The sequence below is a fragment of the Aegilops tauschii genome, chromosome 2, assembly GCF_002575655.3.
Source record: "Aegilops tauschii subsp. strangulata cultivar AL8/78 chromosome 2, Aet v6.0, whole genome shotgun sequence".
NCBI classification, from domain to species: domain Eukaryota; kingdom Viridiplantae; phylum Streptophyta; class Magnoliopsida; order Poales; family Poaceae; genus Aegilops; species Aegilops tauschii.
The window spans coordinates 432,164,397-432,183,098 of record NC_053036.3 but is presented as its reverse complement, the minus strand read 5'-3'; the positions used below and the strand labels follow the sequence as shown (position 1 = coordinate 432,183,098).

At 48.2% G+C, this 18,702-nt stretch overlaps 1 protein-coding gene across 1 annotated transcript; it reads left to right on the top strand.

Moving 5' to 3' along the window:
- Positions 1-10,974: 10,974 nt before the first annotated feature.
- Positions 10,975-17,527, top strand: LOC109771221 (amine oxidase [copper-containing] zeta, peroxisomal). Its single transcript, XM_020329913.4, has 12 exons — positions 10,975-11,532; positions 13,703-13,812; positions 13,903-14,208; positions 14,468-14,580; positions 14,687-15,017; positions 15,108-15,323; positions 15,410-15,646; positions 15,784-15,969; positions 16,166-16,306; positions 16,654-16,922; positions 17,011-17,092; positions 17,215-17,527. The coding sequence occupies exons 1-12, from the start codon at positions 11,322-11,324 to the stop codon at positions 17,338-17,340; spliced, it is 2,328 nt and encodes a 775-aa protein (XP_020185502.1). The 5' UTR covers positions 10,975-11,321; the 3' UTR covers positions 17,341-17,527.
- The last annotated feature ends 1,175 nt before the right edge of the window (positions 17,528-18,702 follow it).

Sequence of the window (18,702 nt, the reverse complement as noted above, 5' to 3'; positions counted from 1 at the left end):
AATGACCTGCATCCCAGCTCAAATCTTGTGCCTCCATTGATTTTGTTGTTTTTGCATAGCTTCTGAAGGTCAATGTAGCCAGTGAGTGTGCCCTCGAAATCAACGTCCTTCATATTAGCATCGTCGAAGGTTGGTCCTGACAAGACGGCGTTCTTAAAGATTGCAGCTTTGACATCAGCTTTTCAAAAAGAATTGAGGGCTTTCGGCTTTTCCAAAATTGGCAGCGTTCGTGAAGCTCGTGCCTGAAAGTATTTCGAAGAGAAGTGTCTATCTTCATGTTCATAATGAAACATGCTTGGAGCAAAGTTATATCTCAAAGGGTTTGTATTTGGGAGAAATCACAACAATACACTGGTGAATAAACAAGCATTTTATGTCTGTCTATGATCAATGTAAGGGTACATATGAAAGGGTCAGTATTTGGAAGCAATGAAAACAATGAACAAAGCAGTGTGGTATAAAACCAATTAACATGTGTAGTTATGTTTCTGTTACCTTTGAAACATGCACCAACAGCATAGGCCTTGAAAAATGACAACTTCTATCAAGTTAGCACCTTCAAACTTTGCGTCCAACATAAAAGCCGCAGATAGAGTCTTGCCTTTCAGATTATCTTTATCGTTTGCGAAATTATAGAACCGGAGATGGTGCTACACACCTACACCCCAGTTGCCTTACCAACCGTGTTACCATAAAATCCAGCCTCACATCTCTTTGGATTGGTTGATGGTAGAGGCAACCTCCAACAACCATAGCAATCAGGGAATAATGTTACATCAGAAAAGATTTTCTACTTGACAAACTCATGATCTTTCATATAGTAGCTTGGATGGTTAAATTGGAGCCAGAAATTGCTGCCCATCAACTTCAGGTACAACTGTTCTTCAATATTCAGTAGTCTGTATGCATGTTGGTTAAGAAACTTCAGGTTTGATATTTTGTTAGTACATCTCTCAACTGACTTGGGATATTGTATTAGTGTAATCCCATGTGATATTTTGTTCAAGCATATCCACAAAATCACACACTTCTGACTTATTTTCCTAAGCGGACGAGTTTTTTTTCAATATTACATGACCAAGTGAAATGGAACACAGTTATACATTTTAATTGGACTCTAGCATTTGCTCAGTAGGGTTGTGCTACATTTACTGTATTCTCCCGTTGCAACGCACGGGCACTTTTCCTAGTTCAAGAAAAGCAGAGAGAAAAGAACAAAGTCAGCATATGCAGACACGCATACGCATGGCGAGCACCGGACTGCAGGAGCACACGTGAAACCGTCGTCGACCACACATCACGCAACTCAAGGGAAGCGCACCGCCCACGCGCTCGGGCCGGGGACGAGACGACACGTCCGCCCGCCGGACATGCGCGCGCGCGCGCGTGCATGGGCGTGCGTCCGCTCGTACCCGTTACGTGCGCGACGAGAACAGCCGCATGCATGCACTCGGTGCCATCGATCACGCCATGCATGGCCATCAGGCGACAACGTGCAGGCGTGCCGCCAACGGCGCCTAGCGCGGCAAGCTAGCAGCACCATGCATGGTGGCCGCATGATCGGCATGGGTGCAGTGTAGGGACGCATGCATGCAGACATGCACGCAGTTGGCGGTGAACAGGACTCCACTAGTTATTGCCGGGTGTACTCTGCGGTCGCGCCATTGGCCCGTCGTACGTGGACCGTGGCTTCACGCATCCAGCTGTGCGGCACGAGCACGATCGTTGTTGATGCGCGTTGGCAGTGGCAGGGCCCTCCAGGCCCCATATGACGAGTCCTTTTTTTTTTTGAATCTCTCCGTATGATGAGTCCATGATGCACTTCTGATGCGCCATACCTGGTGCCCCCCTGGTTTTGGATATGGCATGTCGCTTGCTGGCTCTTCCTTCTGTTTGGCCTGGCCCGTCGTTGCCGTGGGCTCCCTCAGATTGGTGGTGCGCGTACAGGCAGCGTACCTCCTCGCGAATATCGATGACATTCTTTGGGATCTATTGGCTGGCTGTTACTACTGTACTAGTACCATCTCGACGCTATTTTATGGTGCATTATGAGGCGCACTACGGTTTGGCTAGCTAAAAGCTGCAGCAACCATATCCGGCCGCATACATACTCTACGGCATTATCAGTGTATATCGAATCTGAATCTTCATATCTTCAGAATTATGGAGAGAGGGATGGCCACAGCTTTAGGCCAACTCCAGCGCACGACCCCAAACGGACGTCCGTTTTGCCCGGATTCTGTCTGTTTGGGTAGGGAAATGGGATCGTGTCTGAGCCATTTCTCGGATGCGGTGGCCGTGCGCCCAATGCGCGGACGCATCCCGGCCGCGTACATTTTTCTTTGCAAACATATATCTTTTTTTCATCATTGATTTTTGGTACATGAAAATACATCACCAAATTTTGACTAGAAAAGCAAGACCAAATAAAACAAGAACCATAAGAATACATTTTAGAAGATATCCAACTTCCATAACTGCTCATGTAAGGTCGATTAGTGCCTTCTCGATGCATTCATTGTTTATCTGCGGAGGCTCGATCTTGCGTGCTTTTTTCTTCTTCGAGTGCAAAGAAGTAGACGTTGCTTCCTCGCATCTAGTCTCATGTCTAGCCTCTATTCTAGCAACAAGTGCACTAGTCTCATCTCTAGCCTTTATGCTAGCTAAAAGTGCACGAACATCTACTAAATTGCGCTCTATCAATATATCAATGTACTCTTCTTCCCAATACCAAAATTTGCATCCATTCTACACAATAAAATTTTAAGTTAGCACAGCTAGTCAAATCCGAGAGCACAACCGAAGCTAAAGTAGCACATACCCCATCGGTTGAGCACTTGATGAACACCCATTTGGGATATTCCGGCGTTGTAGACACACCGCGCAAGACCTTCTTTGGGCAGTCGTCGCACTTCATAAGTGGCAACGGTGCGCCGACGAGCTTTTGGGCCAGCACCGAGCCCGACCGACCGCCATTCATGTATCTGTCGGCGGACCGCCGATGGTGTAGATCCGAGCGGCTAGAGGAGGAGTCAGTACCTGCATGCGCCTTGCGGCCTTGCCGGGGCCTTCTGGCCCGGTGCCCAGCCAGTCCATGGCGCGGCGCGGCCTCCCACAGCCGGGCGAGCTCAAGCCCGACCGGATCCGCTCCAAATCCGGCCGACGGGTGCGCAAATCAGGTGGCCGTGATTGGGTAACTCGGGGGTGTCGAGGGAAAGGGGTTTGGGCGAGCGCGCGTCTGAGCTGCACAGCTGCAATGGCAGCGGCGGCAGCGGCGAGGGGCAAGAGTGGAGAAGAGTGGAGGGGGTATGGCTGGAGGGGGAGGGGCGGATAGAAAAAGGATCCCTGTGCCACCGACGGGCGGGCCAGGGGAGACAAGCGCACACGGCCCGCCCGTCCGCGTGCTATCCGTTTCATCCGAAAAGCGACCCGAACTTGGGCCGGGATCGGTCAAAAGCGGACATAAAACGGACAAAAATCCGTTTGCGTCCGCGCGCTGGGTTGTCTGTTATGTCCGTTTTACCCCAAACGGACGCACCCGGACAGGATGGGTTCGCGCGCTGGAGTTGCCCTAACCATCTGTTGGAATCTTGCTTACGGATTGGGAGGTGCAGCGGAGTCCCTAGTGGAGATCTCATCTTAATCCATTACATTAGCATCGGATTCCGACATGGCATGCGTGTGCGTGCGTGCGTGCGTGCTTGCAATTATGCAACCAAGTGGACCGTACGCGTCCTTCTCAGACGTAGCACAAAGCAGCACGTAACCGCAATGCATACGTCCGGATCTGGAATCCTTTTGTTGTGGTAGTACGTATAAAAAAGGAGAACGGAAAGAGGCAAATGTGATGCTCGGCCATCGTATCCGCCACTTGCAAGCGGCATGGGTGCATGGTGAGAGCAGATGAGAACCTTTTTTTAGGGGTGGAGATCACCTGGTCTCCCCAGAAACGGAGCTCGATTTTGACCTCTGCTCACGCCAGCTTCCACAAAGCTAGCTTCAGGGGTCACGAGAGCGCCGAAAGCTTATAATTAGGAACACTAGTTGCACTGCATGGGCAGCACCATGAGCTTCAGCCCTAAACTTTTCAAGCGCATGGCATGGCTGCGTGGCAGTGGCGCTGATGCAGAACAATCGCGTGGCTCTGATTTGCAGGCGTTGATCGACAGGGACATGCACCAGCACCTCACAGCATCTCCAGCCGCGTCCCCAACAGACCCCTCAGGGCGACTTTTTCCGCGCCCAGCACCGCTAGATAGGCCACCCCGCCGGAAAAAAGAGAAGGTTTCGCCGCGGCAACCTTTCCACCATCTTCCGGACGAGTTTTCCGGCGCTCTGGCCATGCAGGGTGGCATACCGGCGGCTCTGCGCCCACCGCGCCTGCCAGGTGTTCGGCGATTTGCCTGCTCGGCCGATGGACTCGGATGACGAGGAGGCGCTCGCGGCGTTGCTGGAGGAGGAAGCCGATGCCGACTTACAGGACGAGGAGCATCTGATGGTCCTTGCCGCCCTCGATGGCCTGCTCGCGAGCAATGAAAAGCCGCGGCGAGGAGGCTCGGCGCCGGGGCAGCTGAAAGCAAAGAACCGGCATCGTCTGGAAGGCTATTGCATGCTCTACTCCGACTACTTCGCCGATGCTCCATTGCACAGCGACAAAGTATTTCGGCGCCTTATCGGATGAGTCGAAAGCTTTTCCTCAGGATTGTGAATTCCATCCGGGAGTTCGAGGGCTACTTCAAGTGCAAGAAGGATTGCACCGGCAAACTTGGATTCACCTCAATCCAGAAGTGCACGGCAGCTATGAGGATGCTTGCATGCGGAGCTCCCGATGATTCACTCGACGACTACGGGCGCATTACCGAGTCCACGACCATTGAGTGTTTCCACAAGTTCTGCAGGGCAGTGGTGGCTGTGTTTGGACCGCAATACTTGCGATCACACAATGCTGAAGACACTGCTCGGATCCTAGCACAGAATGCAGCAAGATGATTTACTGGGATGCTTGGAAGTATCAACTTCATGCACTGGAAATGGAAAAACTGTCCATTTGCTTGGCAGGGGATGTACAAAGGCGCCAAAGGCGGTTGCAGTGTGGTACTTGAGGCAGTGGCCACACAGGACCTCTGGATTTGGCACTCCTTCTTTGGTATGCCAGGAACTCACAATGACATCAACGTGCTGAAGTGCCCCCCTGTCTTTGCCAAGCTTGTTGAAGGTCATGCTCCTCCGGTGAACTTCGAGGTAAATGGCCGACACTACAGCAAGGGGGTACTACCTAGCTGATGGCATCTATCCGAGATGGTCTACGTTTGTGAAGACTATCTCAAACGCTGTGCCAGGAGGCAAGAGCTCCCACTTTGCGAAGGTTCATGAGGCTTGCAGGAAGGATGTCGAGCGAGCATTTGGTGTGCTCCAATCTCGATTTATTGTTGTCCGGTATCCCGCTCAGACCTGGTCGAAAGATCAAATGTGGGAGAACATGATTTGTTGTGTCATCTTGCACAACATGATCATTGAGAGCGAACAGGAAGAGCCAGTGGTTGACACTGAACCATATTACAGTCAGGGTCCTCTTCCGCAAGTTGATCACCAGCTACCGGCAACCTGGACTGCTTTCCTCTATATGCGTCAGGAGATCCGAGACCCATAGGTGCATCAACAACTGCAGCAGGATCTGGTGGAGCACCTATGGAGGCTCAAGGGCAACGCCTAACTCGACGTGTGATGAAATATGGTTTTTATTTGTTGAACTATATAATTTGTATTAAACTATTTGTTGTTGAACTATTTGTTGTTGAACTATTTAATTTTTATTGATTTTCTGTGATGAACTATGTGATAAAAAAATTACTTTAGTTGAATTTGCGCCCAACCACCACGAATATGGGCCGATTTGCGCCGATATCGGACCGATTTATCACCGAAACTAGGCCGAAAAGCGGTTATATTTGCGTAAAAAATGAGCCGATATCGGTGCCTGGGGCGACGGCTGGAAACCCAATCGCCCCAGCGCCGATTTTAGCGCCGGCTCGCCCCAGGCGACGATTTTTAAGCCTGATAAGGGCCGACGGCCGGAGATGCTCTCAGCTAGCTAGAGTGCGGCTGTGATGTCAACGTTGCCAAATCAGTAATTAACCACGGACGTGGCCACACTGCGCTACCGCCATGAACCTTAACTAAGAGTACGTATGTACTGTAGTGGTAGTGCGAAGTGCTGGATTCCACCACGCAACCTGGCAGTGCACATAGCACCAAAATTGCATTCTCGCCGACCCATGATCCTTACGTGTGCTGGGAAGGAATCAGCAGCATACTGCTACCCGGAAAAATACTGATGATACATCGAGTACTTGCATCAGTCGAATCTACCAGTCACCCTCCAAAAAAAATCACGTCGGCGACTCCGTAAATTCAGAAAACCTTGCAGTGAAATCGTCTGGCGCGTTGCTTAGGTGTTACGGGGGGACGGGTCAACCACTAATCCGACTGGTCACCAGCCTCCACTGATCACGCTTTGATCGATCAAAGCAGGCTGTACTCTGCTATCCGTGCATGTCTTTCTCCTTTTTTTTCTTATTAATCATTAATATTAATTATGAGGGGAAGGATGCATGTTTTTCTTCATCAAACACACAAAGAATACAACTCGGGACCACTGACAGCGCGCCCCAACGCGTGTAGGCCCAGCGTGTCATCGACAGCGTGCGAATGCAGCGAGTCCTACCGCGTCTTCCTGCTAAAATCGCCACAGAGTCCACGCTTTTTCCAGGCCTGGGCCCTGGTGACGTGGCCTGTCAGCGATAATGCGGGCCGGGGCCCAGGATGACGGGGAGCCGTCCAGCGAGGGAATAATCCAGCGGGACTCGTGGTGTAATAAACATTACAGCAAACACAAAATAGTAGAGTATGAGTGTGTGACTCGAGAGTGACCCGCTTTGAAAATTTGTGAAGGAAATTCAAGGCCACATTACTCGGCGCGTTGAACTATAAGGCTACTCATAGTGGGGAGTAACATATACTAGTATCATGCATATGATAATAGTATATAATACTACCTTCATAGTGCATAGTATTATAAAGTAGTATCATAGATGACCATATTTATTGACATGCATGACACAAAGTAGCATATCATTTAACATGATATGGTATCTATCTATGTTACTCTAACCCTCTCTCTTCTTTAATTGTGTGCCACATAAGCATGTTTGCTAGTCTCAAATGCATGTTACCGGTTATGTTACCCTACTATGGCCAGCCTAAACAAAAATCTAGTGCGTTGTCCTGTGACGAAGGGAAGGCTGAGCTGCGGGGCGAGTGGGCAACAGCCAGCCAGCCGGTGACATGACTGACTAGTGCGTGTTCCTATCATATCATGCATACCCGCACACTCCTATCCTATCACGACGCCCTCTTATCTTACTGTACCCCAACCAAAATGGACGGACGCCTTCATCACAGGCCAAACCCGTTGCCTGCCTGATTTCCACAAGTCTGTCATCCTATTTTTACCCCCAACCCCAAGCGATGAGCTACAGTGCCTGGTTAAAACACTTTTTTTTGCGGGTGTCTGGTTAAAACACCGATGCCAAAATGGAACTTGTTGTCATAGGAGAATAGAAACCTACTACTACTGCTTGGAGATAGACGATGCAGGCCGGCATGCATGCATCAGGTGCGCATTTGCCCGTGCTTTAGTAGCAAGACACCAAGTTCCGTTTGGCACCCATGTCTCCCCATGTGTTCGAATCAAGCACGTAAAAGCGAGCAACCCTTTCTTTTTCTTTTTCTTTTTCTTTTTTGATGGGAGTTTCGCACGTCTCGCGTTGGCTTACCCTACACAAAAAATCGTGGTGCATCTGGAGTACTTGGGTGTGCGCTCAGCGAGCAACCCTTTCAAAGGTGGTGTCGTAAATCAGTCTCCCGCAAAATATGGGAAATTAAAACTATAGACATATGCCTTTGTTTGACAAGCCGAAGGGAATTATGTGGTAGGCACGGTGTACACTATACTAAGTAACTTGAACTGAAAATCCCGTCCCACCATACTGTATGATGGCTTCCTAGTCCATATCAAGCACTGAAGAATCTTCGAGATAGGCAGCACCGTACAAAAAGGCAATGTCAAATTGGGTTTTTGTTAGCTAACACAATAACCCAACTTAATAATCCCTACAAACTCAACTTAGTAATCAAGGAGTTGGTGACGGGTAGGAGCGCCAACAATGGCTATCATCGAGTACCAATAAAGCTACCGGCGTCGGTGAGAGCATCTCCACTAGTGCCCCAAAAAGTCTCCCCAGACCATTTTTTAGGCGTCGGCGGGCAAAAAAGTCCCACTCGGGTTTTCAAGACCTCACTTTTCACCGGATTGGGCAAAAAATACAGCCGGCGAGCCCAGGCCACACCCAGGCCATCAGGGGGCATCTGGGGGCACCGGCACTTTATTTAACCAATCCAATTGGCCCACGTCAGCCACCCATCCCCCTCTCTCTCCTCTCTTTCCTCTTTTCTTCTGCCTATCCCACGCACACACGCCGAGCCGCAAGGGAGAGCAAGCCACATGGGAGGCGCCGTGGCCGGAGCTGGCACTCGTCGCCGGGGTGGAGCTCGCCCGCACCCTCATGTGCGTGGCCTGCTGCTTGCTGCCGCCGCACAGCCTCGTCGGCTCCGCCCGCCACTTGCTGCTCCGGCATCACGCGCCCCCGCGGCCTCTGTTGCTGCCTCGCTCGCCCTGGCCATGGCCTTTGTGCCCCGCGGTGGCGGGAGCACGCGGCCGGCGAGCGGGCGCGGCCTGGGCACGGACGGGCGAGCGCGGCCGGCGAGCGGGCGCGGCCTGGGCACGGACGGGCGAGCGCGGCCGGCGAGCGGGCGCGGCCTGGGAAGATGCGGAGCCGACTGTCGCTGCTGCCGGCGAGGTCGGGTGGAGAGGAGGAGGAGCAGGAGCAAGTGGCCATGGAGGTGGAGGCGGCATGGCCGAGCAGAGGAGAGAAGAGCCGTTGGGGGCGCAACGAGTGGAAATTTCTTTACTCTCAGGTAAAAAAAATCGCCGACAGCCCCCCAAGCGACGAAAAAAATGCCTCCTGAGGGCTCAACGGCTGGAGATGCTTTGAGGGAGATGAGAATGCAACGGGATTCCACGCACGCTATATTCGTGCACAAGGATGGATGATAAGTCGGCCTTCAGCTCCCGATCGATCGACCGATCCTTGTCACGGGGCATCCGTGCTCCATCGGTGCTCTCACTCTCACGGCTCACGTCCTCACACGTCCTCACACATAGGAGTACTACTTACGTGCTACCACCAATTAACTTTTGTACTGTAATCATCATCAAGCGCGATAGAAAAGATTCGCCCACTTTAAGTACACGCATGCACGCAGTACTGCCCGCCCTGCTTTGCCATGCTGCGATATTCCTCTCTCGATACATGCCAATCAGCAGAGACAAAAGTGCTTTCCTGCCGCAAGAATATCAGCAGCACAAGTTGCCCTTTTTATTTTAGGAAAAGTATACGCACAAAACAAACCAGCTGCTAAGTACCAGTGTCAATCATTCGCCTAAATTAATCCCTATTGCCCTCATGTCATGTCCACAGGATTTCTTGGTGAAATCGTGACCATGAACTTAACTGATGGTGTACGCCCCACGCAATGCACGCACTTTAGTACATGCACATCGTACTTAGTATAAAAAAAAGCTTAACTGCATGGATATCGATGAGCCAAGTTTTTGTATGGCCAGTCTGCAAGCTACAGTTCATAGTGGAATACTCCCTCCGTTCATGATGTAAGATAATTTTTGGCATTTTAATATGGATGTTATATGGATAAAATGGATGAACAAATACACTAAAACGTGTCTAAAAAAGTTAGACCATCTTATACTCCCAACACACCATCACCATCCACCAAAGATTACTTGCATCCACCATCTTTGCTGTAGTGGAGTTTTTTGCGTGCATTAGCAGTGACTTATTCTGGAATACAGAAGACCGAAATAAAATTCGACTCCAAATGGACACAATTACCTAATTTGTAATTCTTTGCATTCGTGATCAACATATGAATAAGAGAATTGGGAAAGGTCTAATCATAATTAATGCTCTAATCAATGTATAACCATATAGGAGTATGTCAAGCCACAAGCTTGGGCCAACCCACTGTTCAGCGTGAATTTGGGGCACCATGTGGGTGGACTTAGCAGAAAACAAGTCTCCTAGGTGCGTTACCTGATTTTCTCAAAATATAAAACAAAATAGCAATGCACTCACTGCTATAATTTTGTATTATTGCTATACTTTTATACTCTCTCCATTTCTAATTACTCCCTCCGTTCCTAAATGTAAGTCTTTTTAGACATTTCAAATGGACTACAACATATGGATGTATGTAGACATATTTTAGAATGTAGATTCACTCATTTTGCTCCGTATGTAGTCACTTGTTAGAATCTCTAAAATGACTTATATTTGGAAACGGAGGGAGTGTAAGGCATTTTAAAGATAACAATACAAACTACATGGGGATATATATAGACGCATTTTAGAGTTTAGATTCCCTCATTTTACACCGTATGTTGACTTAAATTTTAGAGTTTAGATTCATTCATTTTGCTCCGTATGTTGTCCGCGTTGGAATCTCTGAAAAGACTTATACCCCCTCCATTCAAAATTATTTATCGCGGAAATGAATGTACCTAGATGTATTTTAATTCTAGATACATTCATTTTTATTCATTTTTGTAACAAGTAATTTAGGACGGAGGGAATAAACACGGGGAGTGCGTTTCGTGGAGTGATAAACATTTCAACATTTTCCCCCCTAACGGCCCTGGCCGAAGCGACGGTCAGGGTACGGTTGCGTGTGCATCTAGCCGAGCGAATAAGCCGGAAGTATCCTGAATCCAGGCCAGCCCACCCACCCACATCGCACGCCCGGTCACCTTTCCCCTCGCCTTTTATAAATGCACGTGATCCCCCCGTCGCCTCGCTCTACAGAACACCCGACGCCCAACCCCAAGCCCTCTCCCCGCTCCTCTCCTCTCCTCTCCCCACCGCCACCACCACCACTCCGGTGTGAGCTAGCCCGGCGCACGATCCTCGGCTCTCTCGCGGAGAGGACGGGTGCTCGAAACCCTGGCCCGATCCCGTAGAACCCCTAGACGCGGAGGCCCTGACGCGGGGGAGTGAGAGCGGGAGCGGGGGGAGGACGAAGGCGCGGGGAGGCGGAGGCCTGTGCTGTATGTCAGATCGTGGGATCCGGCGAGGCGGAGACGGCGGAGGAGACTACGGACACGGTCAGCTCGCGAACCCGCTCCAATGGCCTCAGCTCAGGAAAAGGCGGCGCTCTGCTGCGGGGGCCCCGCGCGCGATGCCCTCAGGGCGGCGATCGCCGCGCCGGGGAAGGCGGTCTCCATGTCCGCGGCCGGCGGTGGCGGTGAGCGCGTCGTCTCCGCTGCCGGGGGCGGCGCCGTGATGGACGACATCGGGTCCGCGGCCCAGCCCACTACCGCCAAGGCCTCCTCTAAAGGTATATATGGGGACTCGGGAATAGCCACCTCCCTTTTTTCCCTCTCTCGCTGCCTCTCACTCTCTCGATCGGGTTGGATCATGCGACTGATTTGCGAGGGACGAGAGTGTATGATTGATCTTTGTGAGCGGGCGCGGCCGATCGGGTCATGGGAAATGGGTGCCGTGCGGCGCATGGATGGCGAAAGCTGGGTAAGGCACGTGACGGTGTTTGTGTCGATCACGATTTCTCGTGGGGTCTCGTATGCGACTGTGGGAATGCAACCCAGTAGTGGTGGGATCTGTATAGAGTGCGTAGCTCTCCACTTCCCGTTTGCATGCAAGCGCAGAGACGAAGAAGGATCAGCCAATTATTGTTCTAGGACCAGATTCGAGATGCAGGAATTAAAACCAAAATGCGATTTATACAATTATTCACATAGTTCTGGTATGTATGCAATCGGGGTATGCAGATAGCCATGCATTGTTTTGTAGCAGGGGCATTGTTCATCAGCATCCGATTAGATCTTTTAGTGAAATACTAATCGACCATATCATCAATTTTTTTTTTTGTGGTTTACAGTATCTTATTTAGGTAACCTGATAATTGAATAGTTGGGGCATGACGTGCTGTTGCCTGCCTACTGTGGGCAGTGCTGTCACAAACATTTCAAGTTTTCGTTTTGTTGTTCGCTATTCTGGCTTTTGTGCTCGATAGTTGATAGTTGTTGGGGCTTGAACTTTTTCTCTGATCACTAGTAGCAGTGATCATTTTGTTTTCCTCTAACTTTTTGGTTGATGCTGAGGTTTCGTATAGGGAAAGCTGGGAAAGTGCGAGGGATATATGTATATATATAATGATGTTACTTGTTAATTGACAATAGATGGACCAAAAAGCTTCTTGATTATTTGAGTGATGGGGCCAACACAATTTTTTTTTAACTTTGGCATTCACACTTTCTGGATGCGCCACTAGGCAGCATGGACAAGCTGATCATGCAATCTGATCTGCCTGGCCCGCAGAGTGGGCGGTGAACATATTATCTCATCGTAGTAGTGTTTGTCGGGTGCTGCTAATCATGCACAATAATATATCGGGCACGGTTGGCAATGGACATGCTTAAAGCAGTGTTTGTAGGGAAAGTTACGGCTAAGCTCCCATGTAGGTACACGCTTTATCTGCGCCGTCCAACTGCATCATTTGCAGTGTGCACACGCCGAACACTCGATAGTTGTCTGATGAGACCCATTCTAGCTGGTTTTTCAAGTTCATCTTACTCTCAAAGATTTGTAGTTTTTTGTGGTGTCTGACAGGATCTGAATATGTAATATAAACCAAAATTATCATTAAATATCAGACAAATCATTCTTGCCCATCTCTTCCATTTAGTAAATTGACAAGCACCCAGTTTCATTTTGGCTGAACAGATATCTCCACGATTTTTTTTTTGGAAACGGACATAATTTAACCTTGGTAGCCCATCTCTTCGGTTTAGGAAATTGACAAGCACCCTGTTTCATTTTGTCTGAACAGATATCTTCATGAAAAAAACATTTGGAAACGGACATAATTTAACCTGATCGTAAGAAATGTCTACGTTTCAGCTGTCAAACTTTAATTTGTGTATTATCTAGTGAGAGGATTGTACATAATTGATGCTATTATTATGTGCTTTGTCTAATTAGATAACACTGTTTTCTGATTTAGTCTACACAATCGTTGTTGGTAAAGACGATGTGTATTTTCATATCTATGTTTATATTATTTCTTCTAACTAAGAACCTACAAGAAGGAACGTTAGTGGATGGAACAATATTATAAGACTTGCATTCACACAGTATGGTCCATGTCAGTGCAGTTTTTTAGTTGCTTATAGGAGAGAGGTCAACAACAGCCATTTCTCTATCAAGTGCCCCTTTTGCCATCCTGATATGCACATGGAGCATGGTGCTCTTGACCTGCCAAATTTTCTATTATGAATGCTTGACCTATGTCATTGAAGAGTCATGTATATCCGTTGCTCTATGATTGGTGTATGTGCCTTACGTGTTAAAATTTGTTGGAAGTTATTTGAGTGAGTCCAGTAGGGATCAACTATTATAGTAGTTTGAAATGTATGCCTTGTCTTAGCTGAACTATATCATACTATTCATTCCATTCCTAATGTTCTGCTGGGTGAAAAACAATGCAGGGATACCCATAATGACGAGAGCTCAAAGATTCCACCCTTTGGACCCATTATCTGCTGCCGAAATTGCAGTGGCTGTTGCAACTGTAAGAGCCGCTGGAAAATCTCCTGAGGTTTGTCAACAAGAATCTTTCTGATACTTCTCCGGTTCTCCCTGTACAACCTTGAAAAACGATTTGACAAGCAGCATTCTAAAATTATAGGAACGTGACAGCATGCGTTTTGTTGAAGCTGTGCTACTGGAACCAGAAAAGAATGTTGTAGCATTAGCCGATGCCTACTTTTTCCCGCCGTTCCAACCATCACTGCTCCCTAGAACCAAAGGCTCTGCCGTCATTCCGAGCAGGTTGCCTCCCAGGAGGGCTAAGCTTGTTGTCTACAATAGACATTCAAATGAGACTACCATTTGGATAGTAGAACTATCCGAAGTGCATGCAGCTACTAGAGGTGGACATCACAGAGGGAAGGTGATATCATCGGAAGTTGTTCCAGATGTACAGCCTGCAATGGTAAGCCTACTTAATTTGTTTAAGTTTCATCGTCTCAAATTCCAATTGTTAATCTGCGAACCAGTTACTCCATATAATAGTATGCAATGATATGCAACCATTATACCACTAATGATTGCTGCAGATAACAGTTCTTTAGTTCTCCAATATTTACGCCTACGCATCTGCCAGAACAGTCTCTTTTGACATCCTTTTGAACCTTATGCAGCATTTAGTTTGAAATATTTTCTTGCGAATTTTTAATTATTATATATCACAGGATGCTATGGAATATGCTGAGTGTGAAGCTACTGTCAAAAATTATCCTCCATTTGTTGAAGCTATGAAGAAAAGAGGTGTGGACGATATGGAACTTGTCATGGTAGATGCCTGGTAAGCTAGCTGCCGAAATTTTATTCCATCGCATTTTCCATTGTGGGTTATCTTTCAGCTTACATCATCATTTTATTTGACTTGAACTTCGCTCATAAACCGTCAGGTGTGCTGGCTACTACAGTGATGCTGATGCTCCCAGTCGCAGACTTGCCAGGCCTCTAATCTTTTGCCGAACTGAGAGTGATAGTCCCATGGAGAATGGTTATGCTCGTCCTGTCGAAGGGATCCATGTTGTTGTTGATATGCAGAATAATATTGTCATAGAGTTTGAAGACAGGAAGTTTGTTCCTCTGCCCCCACCAGATCATTTGAGAAACTACACTCCTGGAGAAACTAGAGGTGGTGTTGATCGAAGTGATGTGAAACCTCTTATTATCAATCAGCCTGAGGGCCCAAGCTTCCGTATTAATGGCTATTTTGTGGAATGGCAGAAGGTACATGGTTGCTTAATGTTTAACCTATCATACCAGTATTAAAAAAACTTGTCACCTAGAGTTAATAACACTTCTAATGGTGTTGAGCAGTGGAATTTCCGTATTGGCTTCACCCCTAAAGAGGGTTTGGTCATCTACTCTGTTGCATATGTTGATGGTAGCCGTGGACGTAGACCTATAGCTCATAGGCTGAGCTTTGTTGAGATGGTTGTTCCTTATGGAGATCCAAGTGAACCACATTATCGCAAGAATGCTTTCGATGCTGGAGAAGATGGACTTGGCAAAAATGCTCATTCTCTTAAGAAGGTCATTTGCTCAGTTCTAGGCGTTTTTTCTCTTTTATCAGTTTGAGTTTCATCTGACTATATTCTCTATCTTTTTTGCGTGTATAGGGGTGTGACTGCTTGGGTTACATCAAGTATTTTGATGCACACTTCACGAACTTTACCGGTCATGTGGAGACAATTGAGAACTGTGTGTGTCTGCACGAGGAGGACCATGGAATCCTTTGGAAACACCAAGATTGGAGAACTGGTTTAGCAGAAGTTAGGCGATCAAGGAGGCTCACGGTGTCATTTATCTGCACAGTTGCCAATTATGAATATGGTTTTTACTGGCACTTTTATCAGGTAACTATTCGAATAGACTATTTGAGATTTAGTAAATTAATATTTTGAATCCAGCTCTTCTATTGAATGGCATGATGCATCTATGTTCTATGATTTAGTTATTGTAATGTAACTATTAGTTTTTTCCTTGGTTACAGGATGGTAAGATAGAAGCTGAAGTAAAACTTACTGGAATTCTGAGTTTGGGAGCTCTGATGCCTGGGGAATCAAGGAAATATGGTACAACTATTGCTCCTAGTCTGTATGCACCTGTCCACCAGCATTTCTTTGTTGCCCGTATGGACATGGCTGTTGATTGCAAACCTAACGAAGCTCATAATCAGGTGGGTCCTTTTTTATGCTTTTTCTTATTATCAAAATGCCATGAGAAACTAGTTTAAGAAATGGACCACTGCATGCATCTACTAAATGGAAGTTCCTTTTGACTATACTGGCCTTGTAGAATAACTTTGTATTCTTTTTGTACAATGCACCCTTAAATATTTGCATAGTGCATTGACGCGCTTGTTTCTATCACAGGTGGTTGAAGTAAATGTCAAAGTCGAAAGTGCAGGCACAAATAATGTGCACAACAATGCTTTCTATGCTGAAGAAAAAATACTGAAATCCGAGTTGCAAGCAATGAGAGATTGTGACCCTTCATCTGCGCGACATTGGATTGTAAGAGCACATACGTACATGCTTGTTTGTTCTCTTCTTTTTATCATGTCATTGTCGATTATTCATGGCAACACATCAAATTATAATCATCCATGATAACAGACCATATGACATTGTGCATAACTGCAAGCGTTGCTTCAGAATTTTCTGTCATCAAGCAGCTATATCTCCTGATTTTCTTTAGTGTTCATGTCAGTAACGACATACCAGTTGCACAAGAAGCATGTCAAATGTTAGCGACGCCATGTTCACACCTCTCAGCAAATCACTTTATTTTTTGTTTGGGAGCCTTGGGGAAGCTGATCATACTGCTTTTCTTCCATGTTTCTTGTTTGCATCTTGATCAGGTTAGGAACACAAGGGCTGTAAATCGTACCGGACAACCAACTGGTTTCAGACTCGTGCCTGGTTCAAACTGTTTGCCATTTGCTCTGCCTGAGGCAAAGTTTCTTCGAAGAGCCGGGTTCTTAAAGCACAATCTTTGGGTGACACCATACAAGAGCGATGAGAAGTTTCCTGGAGGGGAGTTCCCCAACCAGAATCCACGTCTTCATGAGGGTTTAGCTACTTGGGTGAAGAAGGATAGACCCTTGGAGGAAACTGACATCGTCCTCTGGTACACATTTGCCTTGCACGCTGATATCCAGCATTGTTTCTTCAGTTTGCAGTTCATGATCCTTACAACTGAAATTCTGCATCTGTAGGTATGTATTTGGGCTCACCCACATCCCAAGGCTGGAAGACTGGCCGGTCATGCCGGTGGAACACATCGGCTTCATGCTCATGGTACCACAGTCTGAGCCTTCCAAAATCCTCCTTCTGTAGCTTCGATTGCAGAGAGGAAATCGTCAGGTTCTGTCATTACTTACGATCTCAGCTGAAAGTACGCTTGTTTTTTTCCTTTACAGCCACATGGATTCTTCAACTGCTCGCCTGCTGTCGATGTGCCTCCTGGCACTTCTGATGCCGCCGATGTCAAGGAAGCAGAGTCGCCTAAGGCCATCCAGAACGGGGCCCTTGTTTCCAAGCTCTAAGCTTGGCAGCTCTCCTCAAAAGAACAAACTGGCAATAAAAGTTGTTATCTCGTGGTCTGTTTCGTTTTCTGTAATATGTTTGTTTGCTGCACTGATTGATTGTGAATGTTGAGCTGCACAAGTAGCATCTAATAATCTCTGGACTGGCATAATGCCTGCATAAATAAAAGTGTGTTGTTATGCCTTCTCTTGGGGCCAATGATTATTATGTTTTTTTTAAAAGGAGGATGACCCCCGGCCTCTGCATCTGGGCGATGCATACGATCACTTTATTAATTATTCTCACAAGACCTTACAAAGTCATACAACAGTAAGACTAAAGCCGCCGTCTAAGCAACAAATTGTCGCTACACCTATCTAGTTAATGCAAGGGCGCAGATAGCCTGGGCCTATACCAAACAGACATTGCAGCCAAGCCACTTGCCGAGTCTGGGACGCACACTGGTATGGCGTGCTCTCAAAGGCCGCCGCCGCCAACTGCCATCGCTCCATCTTCAGAACTGTACTGATGTATCAACCTTGCTCGGTCTAGCTATCGTCGACACCACCACGGCGCCTAACGGCATCTCCTCCCTGCGTGCAAATAGCTGAGCACGTCGCGATCGCCACTGATACACCTCAGCGCCATGCTGCCAAGTACCACCAGCCGACACAGCTTGAAGTCCTTGGAAGATCCGTCGTGCGTAGCACCTGCTGACTAGGCATGACAAAGCGTAGCACCTGTCGGTCAGGCATGACTTGACATCTCCACCGAAACTCCGTGCAAGACGAAGCCGCTCCACCTCCTGCCTCTGACTTCCAGCGTTGCTCCACAAACGATGCTCCCAAGAGAGAAACGACACCGCAGTGCCGCCATCGTCCGATCTGGAACACCATATCCTAGGGTTTCCCCCGGAGCAGCACGAGTGGGTCGACAGTAGTTACACGACGATGCCTCCATCAAGGTAACGGCGAGAACGCCGCCATCGCCTGCCGTCGGCTCGGTATTCACCGGCAACCATGTCTCCCCTACTCGCAGCCGGGACTAGATGATGGATCTCGAGATCCGATCAGCAAGCCTCTGGCTGGCCATCTCTGGAAGAAGATGACCACACGTCCACCAGCGGCACCACGCCGGGCACGCATCGCCGCCGGCACCCCCATGATGCCTAGAGGTAGACAAGCCCCGACGAACACCACGCCTCGCCAGCCGCCATGGCCCAGACCCAAGCACCACCAGATCCAGATCGCATCGGGGGTCAAGGGCCCCAAGCCGCAGCCGCCGCGGAGGCAGCATCATTGGACGGTGTCCTGCCCTCCACCCCGCCGTAGGACCGAGTCATCGCCGGAGCTCCGCCGCGCCAACGCCGCTGCCGGAAGAAC

Excerpts from the sequence above, each read along its gene's own strand:
- LOC109771221 (XM_020329913.4), top strand. The coding sequence starts at position 11,322 with ATGGCCTCAGCTCAGGAAAAGGCGGCGCTCTGCTGCGGGGGCCCCGCG. Across the intron at positions 14,581-14,686 it reads CTTGTCATGGTAGATGCCTG|GTGTGCTGGCTACTACAGTG; the intron begins GTAAGCTAGCTG and ends ATAAACCGTCAG. Across the intron at positions 16,307-16,653 it reads CATCTGCGCGACATTGGATT|GTTAGGAACACAAGGGCTGT; the intron begins GTAAGAGCACAT and ends CATCTTGATCAG.